Raw genomic sequence first — 16,249 nt, forward strand, 5'->3', positions numbered from 1 at the left:
TTGCATTCAAATGCAGCATTAGAATTAATTTTTATATTGATATGGGCTAGTGCTTCAATTGAGCCATATGTTAAAGAAATTAGGCATATAAATTTGATTCTAGTGGAGGATTCCAACATTGTAATTAGACCTGATGAAATAAACCTGAAACCCAAAAAAACTCAAACATGAACTTAAAAGGCATGCTAAAATAGTTACATTTTTTTTTTTTTTTATAAATCTAAAAAATAACTTGACTAACCTAAACTTCAATCAAGCCTAAAAAGCTCAAATATGAGAAGAACTTAAAAGAATCCAATTCGGAATTTAGGCAAAATGTATGATTTACAACTTATCATCCTTTTTTTTTTTTTTTTCTGTACTTAACTTTTCACTTTCATTTTTCTTGGAAAATGAGAATTAAGGGTAGGGATAGAAAGTTACAATTCATGGGCCACTTCCAAATAAATGCAGTTTGGGCAACATAAAAAAGTTGATGAGAGCAACCTGGTCATCTTTCACCTAACAATGATTCAAGAAGAGCAGCTTCTTCTTCCTGCAAAAATTCAGAATTAAACCCACAACAACTATTAGGTCATTTCATCAGCTCATTGACAACAAGGCAATTAGTAGCGGCACATACCACCAAGGCATTAAATTCAGTTTCCTCATCAATGGCACTCATGATAGCAGGATCCTCCAGCAGATCCTGTTAGCAAATGATACACACTACTTAAAGCCATACCACATATACGTGCTCATATAAAACTCACTTCACAAAAACTAGTTAAAAAAGCCAAAGGGAGGGAAAGAGGGCAAGATAACAACAGCAATACATAGTTGCAAACTGAAAAGCAACTGCTCAGCATCATCCTCTCAAGTGAGGAAGATCCTCCAGTGTACATATCTAGGAAAATATAGATTTCTCCTACTGTCTCTCTCTCCCTCTCTTACACACACAAAGTTATATGCATGCAAAGCTAACCCTATGGTAAGTTGATGGAGACTTGACATATTTTCTAGGACATGCCAAGACCAAGAGTAATCAGCCACTAGGCATGCTGTGCATACTGGGCCTAAAACTATATTTGTGCGCGCGAGAGAGAGAGAGAGAGATCACCCCTAATGAATTCAGGGCAATGCAGAGTGATTCAGCATTTGAAACCCCTTTGGCATGATTGCTGCCAAGAAAAATGCTCCTTAGCTCTTAATTTGCCTCGTAAAGCCCTCAAAACCACAATTTTTGTTTCATATACCCTTTTCAAAGTTCCATACCAAAATTCATAAGTGTATAGAAGATGTAAAAGTTGTGCATTGAATCACAATGGGAAATTATTTACGTTAGTGGTTGAAGGACTCTAAATGAGAGCCAGCTTGTGCATGCACATTAACATGCAAGTGAAGACTCTTGAGGTAAATTACAATACGATATTATTGATAACAGAGAATGCATGTATAGCACTATTTATTGCATTGTTATAATCTAGAGGAATAGAGAATGAAGTAGTCAAATAAAAAAATTAAATAATTTTTATTGCAAAATGTAAAATGTTGCTTACATCATCAGCAACTTGCAGCATTCCATTCTGATCCTGCAGAAACAAAACCCAGTTTTATCAGCTTCCCAGTTCATCCTAATATTCATAATGTTTCTTCTCTTTTGCATTTCCCTAAACCCAGCTTTTAAAGTCCAGATCTTAGACACATGGGCATAAAATTCAATCAAAACTGAAGTCCAGCCACATTCAAGTGTGAAACAGTAATTCCTTCAAGGAAATTTATATTACCTTGACAGCAACAAATAGAAGTGGATCAGACGGTGTATAAATCATGTAATGTGCTCCATCCTGCATAGAAAATCAGGATTTGACAAGAAGTGTCAAATTAAATAATAATGATGATGATGATGACTATGTTATATATACCTCTGTTCAAATGTCCTTATGTTGACATAGCTATACCTCTTTTACTGTAAATATATGTGGCAAATTCAGGAATTCAATTAAAAAAAGACAAAGGTTAAATAACACTTTTGTCCCACGGCTTCTGAGTAAATAAATGCCTTCTATCTAGAATGCCAGATATAACAATCCACTATAAATTCACATGCTTATCTAAACACCAAAAAACTTAAAGAGGAGACTAATTTCTCCCCCTCCCCTCCCACTTCAATAATCAAACAAATATGAAACTTCCAACTATTATAACATGTGTAACTTTTAAATGCTAACATGTAAACGATAATAAACTGTGGTAACTAATCTGGCAAAAAAAAAAATAAAAAGATAATAAACTGCAGTAAGATTCATGCTTTTTTTATGTATGCTATGTGTAGGGGTTAAGACAATGTGTCCAATATTCTTGGTCACAGGGCATGAGAACCTGCCAAATACATATCAAGTCTGCATCACTCTTTTAACATAAAGATCAAACACAAACAAAGTATAGGAAAATTATGCTAACACATCCAATCTTTTATGAACAAGAATTACGGTGAGAAAAACAGATAGAAAACAGAAAAAGAATAAAAGCCTAATTATTATTGATAAGGAAAAGATTTGCTCAAAATTCCCAAAATAGGATGCAACACTCATACACAAAAGTTAAACATGAGCACTGAAAGGATATTAGATATACTGTAGTAGGATTCACCCATTTAATATATGTCGTGCTTTTAGATGCATCTCTGTGGCCATTAAAGCAGTGACTAAAATATATTCTAGGTCACAGGGCCTGAGACCCTTCCAAATACATATCAAATCAGTATCACTCGTTTGATGTAAAGCATCAAATTTTAACAGACCTCAAGTCAGCAAAAGGTGCGAGAATGATGCTAACACACCCAATCTATTATGAACAAGAGTTACTGCCACAAAAAGAAAAGGAATAAAAGCCTGATTATCATTGATAAAAAGTTTGCTGATTGCTAAAATTACCCAAAAGAGGATGCAATCCTCATATGATAAGGGTAAATATGAGCATTAAAAGAGAACCATTTGGCGAACAAAGACAGAACTACAGAAATGGATGACAATTAAATTGAAAAAAAGAAATCTAACCCCTAAATGTACCAAAAAAAACTCAAAAAAGGAGATTTACAAAATGCAGGGATAGAGTTTCTACATGTTATAGAACTTTTATTTTGCAATGCAAGGAATCTAAAAGAAACTGGCATTTGCAGAAGTGTAATTAATAATCCTTGGAAATGACATTACCACTTACAATTTCCCTGACAGTAGTTCTCACTGTGAGTTCAAAATTTTCTATGAAAACAGACTAAGGGGTGCAAGAGATGATTCTGAGCGTGTGATCAACCATTAAAAGAGGCATCTTTTTTGGAAAATATGAACAGTTGGCCCTTAATATATGGCTTTACAAACATACAAGGCAAAGAGATATAATACCAGAAGCAACTGAAACTCTAAAAAAGTTAGAAGCAACAATAAAGAACAAGACCAAGTTATGAAAATACATCACAGAGTGAAGACTGATTTGCTTCAAACTGAAAATGAAAAAAAAAAAAAAAAAAAAAAAAGAAGATCAAGAATAATGTTATTCAACCAGAAAAGACATTTTGACTGATTTTTAAAAGATGATATGGAGAGAATTGGTGACAAGTTGATGGAGGAACAATCTTCAAATTTGGTGGAATTTGTTTTATTATGTGGCTTAAAAAAGTTTATTAAGCTCATATAAGACTTTAGAGGGAGCGTTTGACAACCTAAAGTTTGGTACTAAGAATTGACTATTGAGGCTTGAGATTTGAGATTTCAAAATTGAGTTTTTTGGATATTTTCTTGGAAATTAGTTTGAGATTATTATTCTACATAACACGCTCAATATGGTCAGTGCCAATTGCCAAATAGTCAGAATATAAATCTCTAAGTTGTCATGGACAATTTCAATATTATCGAGTTTCCAATTATCAGCAATTGCTCAACTTTTACACCTCCATGTTCCCTAGATATCTTGTGTAAATAAATTGAAAAATAATTTTCACCTACAACTTTGACTATTATGAATCACAAGATTACTATTCCAATATAAAAGTACACATTAGCTGACAACATAGGAGTTTGAAAATTCTTAATAATGATGTAAATGCAGCAATGCAGGTCTTTGGAGAAGAGCTGTAACTCATGCAAGCCAGTTCAGTTTCAGATGAAACATTGAAATGGAAAGAAAACTGAGGGTTATTACCAGATGGAAGCATGTAATTTCGATGCCCTCAGTTGGCAAGCCATCTATATCTTGACCATCATCTGCAAAATTTGAGCACCAAACATAAACATATTACCTCACACGGCAGAATACCTAATAAATATTTGACAGTGTCATAAGAAAATAGGGAACACTAAAGAATGCAAAAGTCTAGAAAGTGCACCATACCCAGACCCCAAGCCTAAGCCTTTCTTCATACAGCTTGAATCCTAACACCATAATAATTTCTCAACCCATTTTGACCAAGCAACACATCCACAATAAGATAAGAATTCATGCTGTTATCTTAATTTGTAGAGAAAATTAATCTGTAAGGATAGCATCTGGAGACTTGGAAGCTTCATTAAAAGAGGAATCTTCTTCCCTCAATCTTCTGCATTTCAGAGGAAGAAGAGGAGGGCAGAAAATGAGTGGTAAGGTGTTGCTACCATTCACTTGCCTTCTAAAAGAGATCCAAACAAGGAGAACTAGAATGCCCTACCCTCTAACTCTCTTTGCCTCTCCCTTCACCCACAAGGACACAAGGAATAATCAAATTCAAACCTCCTTTTCTTTCTTATATATAGTTAAACAGGGAAGATGGGGCTTCAAACTTGATTACTCCTTTTGGAGGTAAGATTCAATAACTAGAGCTATTGCCTCAGTCATGACTAGTTTTCTGCAATTCAAAAGCCTAAAAACATACTCTTCACCATTCAGACTAACTCAAAATCTGCATAGGCAGATTTCTTAAATCCACCCTACCTTAAAAGTTCAGAGAAGTTTATCCACCAAAATGAAAGAGAAAATTCAGAGAAGTATGCATGACTTTAACTTTGGAGAATGTCCAGTCAACCCTAATGTTAGAAAATCATAAGAGCCAAAAGCAAAAGCATAAAGCAGATAAGTAGAAGAGATTGCCTGTGCGGAAATCAAAGATGTTATCTTCTGAGAAGCAAAATCCTCCACGAGCCGTATAACAGAATCTGATGTGACACAAAGATATTGGAATATATAATATCTAGAAATATAGGAGAAATAAGCTAAACTGATTTTTTGAACATACCCACTATGGACTAGATGCATATGTATTTTTGCAAGAGCATATGCAGCTGTAGGAAGAATAGCTTCAACTTCTTCATCACTGACCTGAAACAAAGAAGCATGTACGTTTGTTAGCTAGGTTGTAGACCCTGTGGAAGAGGAAAAGAGGAGTTGATAGTTTTTTCTGTGTGATGGAGATGGGATATTTTCTTCTATAATATACAAACAAGGCTTAATGAATTCTATATATTCTAAAGTCTGTTCAAAAGCTATTAAAAAAATTACTCCCAAGTAATTAAGTCTGAAAAGATTCAACACAGGAATAAAAACTAATGTGGAAGAGGAAACATACAGCTGACCATCCATCAATATTTATACTCTTTAATATCTCAACAGGCCTGCAGAAACCAAGCTCTTATCAAATATCCAGAGCCAGCAATAGACCAATAGTTAATGTCAAATACTTTTTTGATGAATTACACATCCACATTTAGAGCAAGAATACATACATGTCAACTGGGCAGAGCAGCATACATTCATCCCCCCGAGAACTTTTGAATACCCTCCTTATAACACACTCTAATGGACTGTTGTTGGCAGAATCAACCTGTCCATAATTTCTTTAGAACTTCTTTAATTAAATTAAAGATAAAAAGAAGCAAATAACTTACCCTATTTACTAGAATAAAGAAATAGAAGAAAACCACTCATTTTGAGCAAGGTATGAAAAATTTATGGTCACAACAAGCATTAACTATTTTACTTAATGGAGCATGGAGAGCACTAGAACAAATCCTTGATGCATCATTGTAACCTCTCTTTCATTTACACTGTAAAGGATTTGTTCACATAATCTAATCCCAAGATAGATGTAACTCAAGGTATAGTTGAAAATTCTTGCGACTTGCTTGTGCAAAACAACTAGAATCGGCTAGAGCAGAGTGCTAGAACAAGATGCACGAATGGCAAAGAGATAATTCAAGCTTTTTAAGCAATTAAGGTCATGTTTGGTGCATAGGCTTTTTAAGCAATTAAGGTCACGTTTGGTGCATAGAATGATAACCATCCTATATTATGTTGGTTTGTATCTAAAGAAGTTATAGCATTACAAGGAGGATTAATCATCCTCTTGGTATAGGATGATTCAATCCTCCCAAAGTGGAGAGGATTATTTTTAATCCATAGGATAAAACTTACATGTTCTCTTATACCCTTAAAAATTACATCAACAATTTAAATTGTATAAATTTTGAAAAAGGATAATTTTGACTAATAAATAAATTACCTATCCTAATACTTGCACACATCAAACACAAGATTGGATGAGATTATTTAATCTAATTCTATTCAAAATATCATCTTTATCCTATCATATCATAATCTTGTGTACCAAACACATCCTAAAGGACTTAGCTAGCTTTGACTGCTAAACATCACAGCTGCTATCCCACAACAGCAATTTTGCTGCAGTTAAACTGATGGAGGACAAAAAGAGGGCTAATTGCAGAGTTAAAATTATTTAAGAATTTATTTACTTATTATGTTATACTTTTTAAGGGCTTTATTGTCACTTCTGGAATTTAGGGTATTTTAAGATTTTATTTAATGCTCATACCCGTTTTCTTTGCCCATCTTCTTTTTGGTTGTCATGAAACTATGAACACCTTATACTCTTACTTTTTCTATATTTCAAAATTATTCCTTCATTTTTTACTTTTGGCATTAAAAATCATAGAACATAGATTTTATAAAAAAAATTAAAATTTTAATATAAGATACACCATAGTCAAAGGTTTTTTCTTAAACTCTGTAAAAGTCAAATTAGGATAATTAAAATAGGTTGCAGAGAGTAGTTCACATTTCTATTATGGTTTACAGTGTAACCTACGGGTACCTTATGTTATTTCAATTATTAGTAGCTCATTATTAAGAGGTGAAAATATTTAATTTTGAGATTTCACTCCCTTGGTTCTATCGTTTCCCTCCCCTAAATTCCTCTATTGTTTCTCCTTTCCCTGTTATTTCTTCCTATTTTCTGTATTACCCCTCTTTCCCCTTCCTGTTCTACATCAAAAACACCATTATGAGCATGATTTGGTTATGGCATTGATTTGGCCAAGTTGGTTGCATTGCCTACCCTTACTGACATGTTGTAATCTGACACAACAAAATCTCATACTCTTTTCTATGTTGAGTCATATCAACGGGCATTTTTGGCTTTCTTTCAGCTAGTCTTTATCACTTGTAGGCACACCTCTTTTTGTTCAGCTCATAAGCCAAACTCTAGCAAGGGTACTATGTTGAGCTCGACTCAACTTGTTTACAACCCTAACCACACATAGCCAAGCTGGCCAATCATCAATAAGTAACTTCAAAAATCCAAGTTAGGTTCTCTGGTAATTAGAAAAGCTTCATATGCCAACGTCAGTGAATTGTTATCCAATTTCCTAGTGCTAGAAGCAAATGGATGACAAAAGACTTTAAGAACATTGTCAGTCATCTACCCTAATACTAACATACTTCTTGAAATAGCTGTTGACAGCAATCAAGATCTATCCCTCATTTGTTGACAGTAATTACGATCTATTTCCTGATTTGTTGGGATTTAGGATCTATTTCGTAATTTGTTGGGATTTCCTGATCATTATTTACTATTATTTGTTTCTAATGTTTAGATGACTGCTTCCTGATTTTATGGATTTTTTGATTCCTCTATATATTTGAGGATTATCTCTCAATAAAAGTTAGAGAACATTGTTTCTTTAGTTCTGCTTTCAACAACTATGATTCATTTACTCCATATTTCATGTTTACATGTGCAAAAGAGGACCTTTTTCTTGATGCTTAGAGCAGTCAAGTATTACATACTATTATACTAAATAGATATTTATAATATAATTAGTTGATCCATATAAAAATAAAGTTATGCATTTTCTTCTCTAAAAATTTTACAAAGCTAATTTTGAACAACTATTCAAAACTATTTTACCAGTATTTAATCTCATGTTTCCTTTCACTTTCAGAAATAACCAATTAGCCCTAGAACTATATCGCTGTTCACAATTTGGCACCTATAAAAAAAATTCACCATTAGATATACAAACTTTGTTTTCATCAAGCATTTTGCACCACACACTAATTATGTTCAGGGTAAGCTTATGCATTTTTATTTGTTAGTCAATGGTGTAAAATGTTTGAAGGAAACAAAGTTGACCTAACTAATTGGCTAGTCCTGAAATTTTTTTCTATAAATACCAAATCGTTAATAGTAATATAGTTCATGGGCTAAATTCTATATTAACCCTTACAAAATCAACAAACAAACCTTAGCTAAATAAATAGAAGTAACAACCAATAGCTTCAAAAAAGAAAAAGAAAACTCACAATAGTGGCAATTCTCTTGTTTGAGGCCATGAGAACCCTGCCATTGTCATCAACCACAAACCCAGCAGGCGGTTTGGGCAGTGATGGAGGATGATATATTAAAGAACGCGAAGTAGTAGTCGAAGAAAAAGCTAACGCTTCATTATCATAAGCAGTTTCTTCCACAATCTCAACATCCCTCAAACTCAGCTTCTTTAGATTATCATCACCATGCCCGCTTTTTCCCTTCCTCCTCTTCTTATTCCCAGCTGCTGAGGACGACCGTTTCTTGACAGGTCCACCCGTCTGGGACTTTGCAGCAAAGCAGAGAGGGAGCAGTGAAGATGTAGAGCTGTAGGTGGGGTTTTGGCAAGGGACTGAGACTGGAAACCAAGGGAATGAATTTTTATGGTGGAAACAAGGGAAATTGGAAGGGGGTGTTGAAGTGAAGGGAATTGAGGACGCCATGTTATAATTATTACTAAGGTTATAGTTTTTGCTCTTTGTTTGTTGTGGATTTACAGTGAAGGGTGAAGAGGGAAGAGTACGCAGTTTTACTCCTTATTTGTTGTAAGGCAGCCATAGATAAACTTCAGTGTTCATATGTCAACTGCAGATATTTTGGAATTTGGATTCGGACGAATTGGACTTCGGCGGTTCAATTTGGACCGGGTTATGGGGATGTATGATAAATATATATTATTAAATATATTATTAAATGTATAATAAATATTTATTATTAAATATTATGCGGTATGTATAATAAATATATATTATTAAATATATAATTTTGGACTTAAATAAATATTAAATATACTACAAACTTAATAAAATATATATTTTTAAAAGCATACTAATAATCAACTATTATATCTATATAATTAATAATTACATAATTAAATAATCAATTAATAAATTTTAATTTAATTAAATAATTAAACCCACATACAATTAGAATTAAATCTAGGACCTCAAGATTTTAAAACCTCCACATTGTCACTATAAAATATATATTTTGTTTATTGATATTCTCTCAAATAATTAAAAATTTATATCACATCACATAAAAATTTTTGAATAATAAATTAATCTTGAAATCAATTGATTTTTTTATATCTATTCAAAAAAAAAAATCAAAGTAATATCTGGGGTAAAATTCAAGTATATTTCTTATGGTATTCAACTTTTGTACTTATACTTATATGAATTTTTTTTTTTCACTTATAACTTTATGGTTGATTATCATTACCAAAAAAGGTAATAATGACAAAAATAAACTAGATTTTATAAAGCTTAAAAAATGCCCTCAACGCTATAGCCATGGATACAGAGTTAAATTAAAATTAACGTGTTTTTTTTTTCTTGTAAACACAATTTTATAGAAAACACCTTAATATTTGAAGATTTTGGTTTTTGCTTTCTTTTAGGAAATTTCAAGTTTGAAATTTGAGTGAACAAAAAGTATTCAAAGAAAGAAGATTTAACATAAGGGGGTTAAAAGATTCTTGGGATTTTTTTTGGGTGTTTAAGATATGTGAACCCAGAGGTATAAGACACAATCAAGAATCAAAACTAATTTAGAGACAATTTGTGATGAATCTATATGCTGACAAGGGTAATAGTATGAAGCTATGGGCCAACTTGATGCAAGTAAAAGCTGACAATGATAGCATAGGAAAGCTAAAAGTGCAATAAAAAAACTGAGTTGATAAAAAAGGAAATGAAGCTGAAAAATGAATAAGCTGAGCCGAGAGTTAAATCAAAGTTGAATTGGGAACTAAAATGAGGCCAATAGTTGAAATAGACCTGAAGTCGATGGTTGGAAGGGGAGTTGATTATGTAAATGCAAACAAAGATGGTGGTGCAATCAATTGTGCTGATTTGGCAGCTAGATATTAGTTAATTTGCATAAAATCTTTGTACTAGAAACAACTATCATTCAATTTACAATTTTTAGCCAAATTTTTAGTAAATTTGTTAGAGGATTTGTAGCACATGTTAAACATATATTATATCAGTGTTGTAATAATCAAACTATGAATGAAAATATCACAAAATTTTGCTTCTATTTTCTTTGTTTCTTTTTAATTCTCTGGTCTATTTCTTCTAGTTTATTCTATCTTATTCTTCTTCTTAATTGGGTTTCATCAGTCATAGCTAATCTGTGATAAATTGGTATTAGAGCCTAGAAAGATCTAACCAACATGGAAAAACAACAACATATGTCAGAAGATAAAATACTTGATATCTTAGAAGAGCAACTTTAAAATTTGTAAATTCAATTAGAGGTAATGAACAACCTCTGTTCCCAAATGGTGAGAAAGGCAGAGAAGTTTTGAAGCTATGCTAGATGCCATATTGGATAAACAACGGTAACAAATCTACCAAGTGCTTGAGTTGTTACAACCATAAGGAACCGTATAAGCTTCACTTGAGACATGTGGTATCACTAGCAATCAACTAGTGTGGTATCATTAACGATTAACCAACCTCAATGTCACAGCTTAAGGAAAAAGTCATAGACTAGGAAGCAAACCAAGATGACTTTTGAGAAGCCAAATAGGGTATTATCAAGAAGGTTTTTATTGTTTCCAAGTTAATCATGAAATCTCTATCAACCCAAACCGTAGACTTAAAACTCATTAGATAACCATCAAAGGAAGAATAAAAAGTTTTTTTCCAACTTTTCTTTTATCTAAAGGACCAACCAAAGATAGAACAAAAAAATTTCTTTTAATTTTTCTTTCATTTGGTAATCCTTATTTGAATTGTTTTTTCTACAAAGGTCTTAATACACCATATGATTAGGATGTAGGAAAGATAAGCAAATTTGATAAAGAAAGGATTTATACGATAGTAAATGGCCTTTTTAGTAAACATTCTAAAATTATTGCTTTTAATCTTAGGGCTATTGCTAAGTACTTGAAATTTGATATTAAAAACTTTAATAATGAAAATATTTTTTATATAAGTTTTAGATGTGAAATTGTGTCTTTCGATTGATTTATCTTATGATAAGATTATTTTTTTATACCTAAAAAACTACTTAATCTAGTTCCTTTAAAAGATTATTGGCATTCATGCTTTGACAACCAAGTCGAATTCAATGGATTCACTACACCACAGGAATATCATAATAAGGTTGCAAAGCATTCATTTTATGGGATATTAGTAAAGTTGAGACATGGAAATAAGGTCATAATAGCTTTTTGTACTACAAATTATGCCTTTATGGTTGTTAACTATGTCTGTGTTGAAGATGTCTTTGTGCAAAAAGAGATTATCCTTTACCATACTCTTGGAGAAAGGATAAAGCTTGTCTTAATTATTAACAAGATGGATGGGTTGTTCCTCAAGATCCAAGTTGATGAAAAGAAGGCCTATGACTACTAATGATCATGCCTTGGAGTTTGTTCTTGATTGGATTACAATCATAATAAATGGTTATTATGGTCTTGAATTCAATAATGTATACACTGTACTTGGTTGTGAGGTCATTTCTATTAAAACTCTAAATTAATATATGCTTAGGTTTGATTCTGAGATTGGTAAGTTAGCTCAAAGTGTGTTGATCAAGCTAAGAAAAATTGGCTATCATACTAAAATGATTACAACCAAGATTACTGTAAGGGTTGGGAAACCAATCGTTATTGAGCTTTCTAATGTCATAAAAAATGTTAGTACAGCTCTTATTAAAGAGGTTGTAAGTAAAACTAATGACTCTACAAGTGATGTGACAATTATGGCATCTGTTCTTGCATGAGAAATAATCAAACTAGTACTTATAAGTGTTCTCTCTGGTGCAAATCTAGTCTTAGTAAATAACAATATTGATAAAATCATACAGTGGTTAAAAAAAGAGCCAAAAAAAATGGCCAAGCCTATTAAAGGTGGTGATGATGTCAAAGTTGTGACTTCCATTTTTGTTGGAGACAATGACCTTATTGGATTGCTATTGCAATTGACAAAATTAGGCTTGATGATGTTTGTTCATTGAATTATCATCCTCATTTAAGACCATAGTTATTGATGATGAAGTGGATATAATGAGTACTGCTAATCTTCGACAGGGATGATACCTCACAGCATCAGCTTTGTTTCATGGCAAGATGAGCATAAAAAAGGTTAATGAAAATAATGAAAAAGTGGTTGCCAATGCTGTTATGCTTGGTTTTTTTATAGAGTTTCTTATTGAGAGTTCCCATAGGCATTTTAAAATATGAACAAATGCTAAACTTGAGAAACTTTTAGGAGATCATATGTCAAAAATCAATGGGTAAATTGTTAAAGTCAGAGTTTGTAAACACGTGTGGGAATTACAAATATGCTAGGATCATTTGTTGCATTGATTTTGATGCACAAGCTAAGAAGAAAGTTACTTTTCATTAGAAGTTTTTCAAGCATGATATTGATAATGGGCCTTCAAACAATTTCAGTTAGTCCTTTAGTCTTAAGCAGTTATGAATTTTATATATCTATTGGAGGTATACTACTATTTAAATTAACCTTTGCTAATGGTGTTGGATTAGTCCTTGGTTTTCTCTTATAAGAAATGTTTCTTGATCAAATTTAGACCTGGTAATTTGCATATTCATATTATGTAAAATATTGATAATTCGTGTATTCGTGTCATGTTTTACATGAAACTAACGTGTAACAATTCGTATTAACATGAAAATATAATTTTTTTATTTTATTAAAACTATTTATTATTTTTGCAAAAATTTTAAAATCGTGTTATCTTTGTGTCTTTTATTCATATCATTTTTATATCGTATCATTGTATCATGTTTGAGATTGCTAGTCTAGTCGGATAAAGGCAAAGATAATATCAATTTATATGGCTACTCATTGAGTGATAATTTTTGAAAAACTTAAAGAGCTTGATTATATGAGTTCGAAAAACTACAAATCTCTTAGCTCATAATTTTCATTCTTTGATCCTTAGGGACAAAGATCAATTCCATATGCTGACAAGGGTAATAGTATGAAGTTATAGGCCAACATGATGCAAGTAGAGGTTGATAAGGATAGTAAAGGAAAGCTGAAGGTGCAACAAGAAGTTGAGCTGATGAAAATGGAAATGAAATTGAAGAATGAAGAAGCTGAGTTAAGAGTTGAGTCAACAATTGAGTTGAAAACTAAAATGAGGTCAGTAGCTGAAATAGAGCTGAAGTTAGTGGTTGAAAGGAGAGTTGTCATGTGAATGTAGATAAAAATGGTGGTGCAACCAATTGTGCTAATTTGGTAACTAGATATTAGTTAGTTTGCATGGAATCTTTGTATTAGAAGCAGCTATCATTCAATTTACAATTTTTAGCTAAACTTTTAGTAAGTTTGTTAGAAGATCTGTAGCACATATTAAACGTATATAATAGCAATGCTGTAACGATCAAACTAAATGAAAATATAACAAAATTTTACTTCTATTCTCTCTTATTCTCTCTAATTCTTTAGTCTGTTTCTTTTAGCTTATTTTATCTTCTTCTTAATTGGGTTAATCAATCATAGCTAATCTATGACAAAATCCTAAGCAAACAATATATATGAGGGATTCAAGAAAAAAAAATTCCATAAAAAAAAACTAGTAAGAATCAACATAAAGGAATTTTACAAAAAATGAGGGAAGGAATTGAATCAAACATAATCAAAACCTAATTACAAGCAAATAGAGGAGGGCAATTTATTAGCAAATTCAGAAGATCCAAACATCTTATAAAAACCTATAAACACAATTATCAAGAGCCATAAGAATGGAGAAACCCAAGAAAACACCAACAAAGCATAGATAATAAAATAATACACAAATAATTCATCAAAATTAACAACAAATTTACTTTCGACTTGCATTTAGCTTCGATGTTTTATTTTATGGATCTGATTTTATCTATGGAATCCCAGAACATGTAACTAGTTTTACTTTTATACCCACTAGAGGACCTAAAGTTGAAGAATCTGAGCAATATAGATTGTTTAACTTTGATGTTTTTTAGCATGTTCATGATTCGTCATTTGAGATTTATGATTTTATACCATTCATGCTATCACATGAGAAATATGAAAAAAGTTTTGAGTTTTTTTGATTGAATGCTTTAGAGATACAGATTGATGTATTTGTTAGAATGCAAAAAATGAGATTTTGATGCCAAATGGAGAAAGTTGAATTGATACATTTTGAATACGTGAGGTAGGGATTGTAGATTATTTTTTTTATTAGATCAGGACCAAAGGATGTTGTCAAGCAGTACATGATTGTGACAGGCTAACAATGCCATATCTATATGTCACGGTATATCATCATAGTAGGTGAAATTACTAGAATAAAGATGTAAAAAATGTGGATTCGAAGTTTGATGAGCATGATACTCCATATGATGTTTTATGGCTTAATATTGAGGATTCTGATGGCAAAAGGTATTTCACATGAGATAAGTTGTTGTTCTTACATTTGGATAAGATACAAAAGAAATTGGTGGTCAAAGGTAGGCACATGTGTGGATCCACAGATCAAACAAAATGACACATTTCACTTGCATAAGCATGCAACTCAGATGGGTTATTATGTTAAGGATGTAAGTGGTAAGGATTATGATGGCTGGTGTTGGCCAGATACCTCTTTATACCTAGATATATTGAATGTGGAGATTAAATCATGGTGGGTGATAAGTTTTCTTATGAAAATTATATTGGTTTAGCTCTTTTATTGTACATTTGGAATGACATGAATGAGTTTTTATGTTTAATGGACCAAAGATATGCCGCTTTTGTTAATGTATTCTAAATTTTATCTATTCATGATGTTTATCTTTTTATTGTTTTCTTATCCTATATTACATTATTGATGATAAATAGCTAATGCTTATTCTGCTTAGCTATCATCCAATTATACACATTAGCTTGTTACTGCCTATTTATGTGGGTAAAAAAAATATAAATGAAGAGGAAGAATAAGAGAATTAAATGTAATATGATTTAAGAGAAAAAATGAAAAGATTGGGGCAAAATTAATAGAGAGGAGAAAAAGGAAAACATGAGTTAGGTAACTTAATCAAAAGGTTATTCTATATTGTATTAATGATAGAAATACTATAATTATCTTTAGAGATTAGTAGTTTTATAAGATTTTGGTATTTGATGGTCTATAATTATTAAGACATATTTTTGACAAAACTCAGCCCATAGTGTTTGCTTATTTAATTGTAAATAACAAAATTCAACCTATAGTGTTTGCTTATTTAATTGTTAAGAAACTTCATTTCAAATTTGAAAAAAAATATTTTTGTTTCCCGAAAAATTCATACAATAACTAGTAAAAAATAGATAGTCATTGGTTTGCTAGAAGACCTGCACAACTACAACTAGAATGAGTTTAATATACCAATATATGCTCTAGCATAAATACCAAACAAACTTAGGTTTTTACTTTTCATAGGTTGATGTACTACAAAAAAGAAACCAGTTGGTTGTAATATCTTCATTAGCTAAAATGTCATATTTATTTTATTTAGTGTATTAGACAAAAAAGAAAAGACCTTATCTGCTATGGAATATAGCAATGAATATAGTTACAACTTTTCAATGGAGAAAACTTATTAATTACAGAATGCACATTCACAGATTCTGTGGTCATTGTTCTAGTTATTAAGAAAACTTTCTTGTATAA

General features: G+C 31.7%; 1 protein-coding gene and 1 pseudogene across 2 annotated transcripts; one reads left to right on the forward strand and one right to left on the reverse strand.

Annotated features, from left to right (window-relative positions):
• Positions 1 to 272: 272 nt before the first annotated feature.
• Positions 273 to 9,246, reverse strand: LOC111299737 (uncharacterized). Of its 2 annotated transcripts, XM_022895152.2 has the most exons (10): positions 8,608 to 9,246; positions 5,733 to 5,830; positions 5,576 to 5,621; positions 5,246 to 5,328; positions 5,101 to 5,165; positions 4,180 to 4,241; positions 1,767 to 1,826; positions 1,539 to 1,571; positions 623 to 688; positions 273 to 535 (listed from the first exon to the last, which is right to left on the reverse strand). In XM_022895152.2, the coding sequence occupies exons 1-10, from the start codon at positions 9,052 to 9,054 to the stop codon at positions 491 to 493; spliced, it is 1,005 nt and encodes a 334-aa protein (XP_022750887.1). In that variant the 5' UTR covers positions 9,055 to 9,246; the 3' UTR covers positions 273 to 490. The 2 variants fall into 2 exon arrangements, with proteins under 2 accessions (XP_022750887.1, XP_022750889.1); XM_022895154.2 differs by lacking the exons at positions 5,576 to 5,621; positions 5,733 to 5,830 and having other exon boundaries at positions 8,608 to 9,186.
• A 4,345-nt stretch (positions 9,247 to 13,591) lies between these two features.
• LOC111300974 (putative glucan 1,3-alpha-glucosidase pseudogene) lies at positions 13,592 to 15,689 on the forward strand (annotated as a pseudogene).
• Positions 15,690 to 16,249: the final 560 nt, after the last annotated feature.

Source organism: Durio zibethinus, chromosome 18 (assembly GCF_047325235.1).
Source record: "Durio zibethinus cultivar Kanyao isolate XHJ-2024 chromosome 18, ASM4732523v1, whole genome shotgun sequence".
Classification (NCBI taxonomy): domain Eukaryota; kingdom Viridiplantae; phylum Streptophyta; class Magnoliopsida; order Malvales; family Malvaceae; genus Durio; species Durio zibethinus.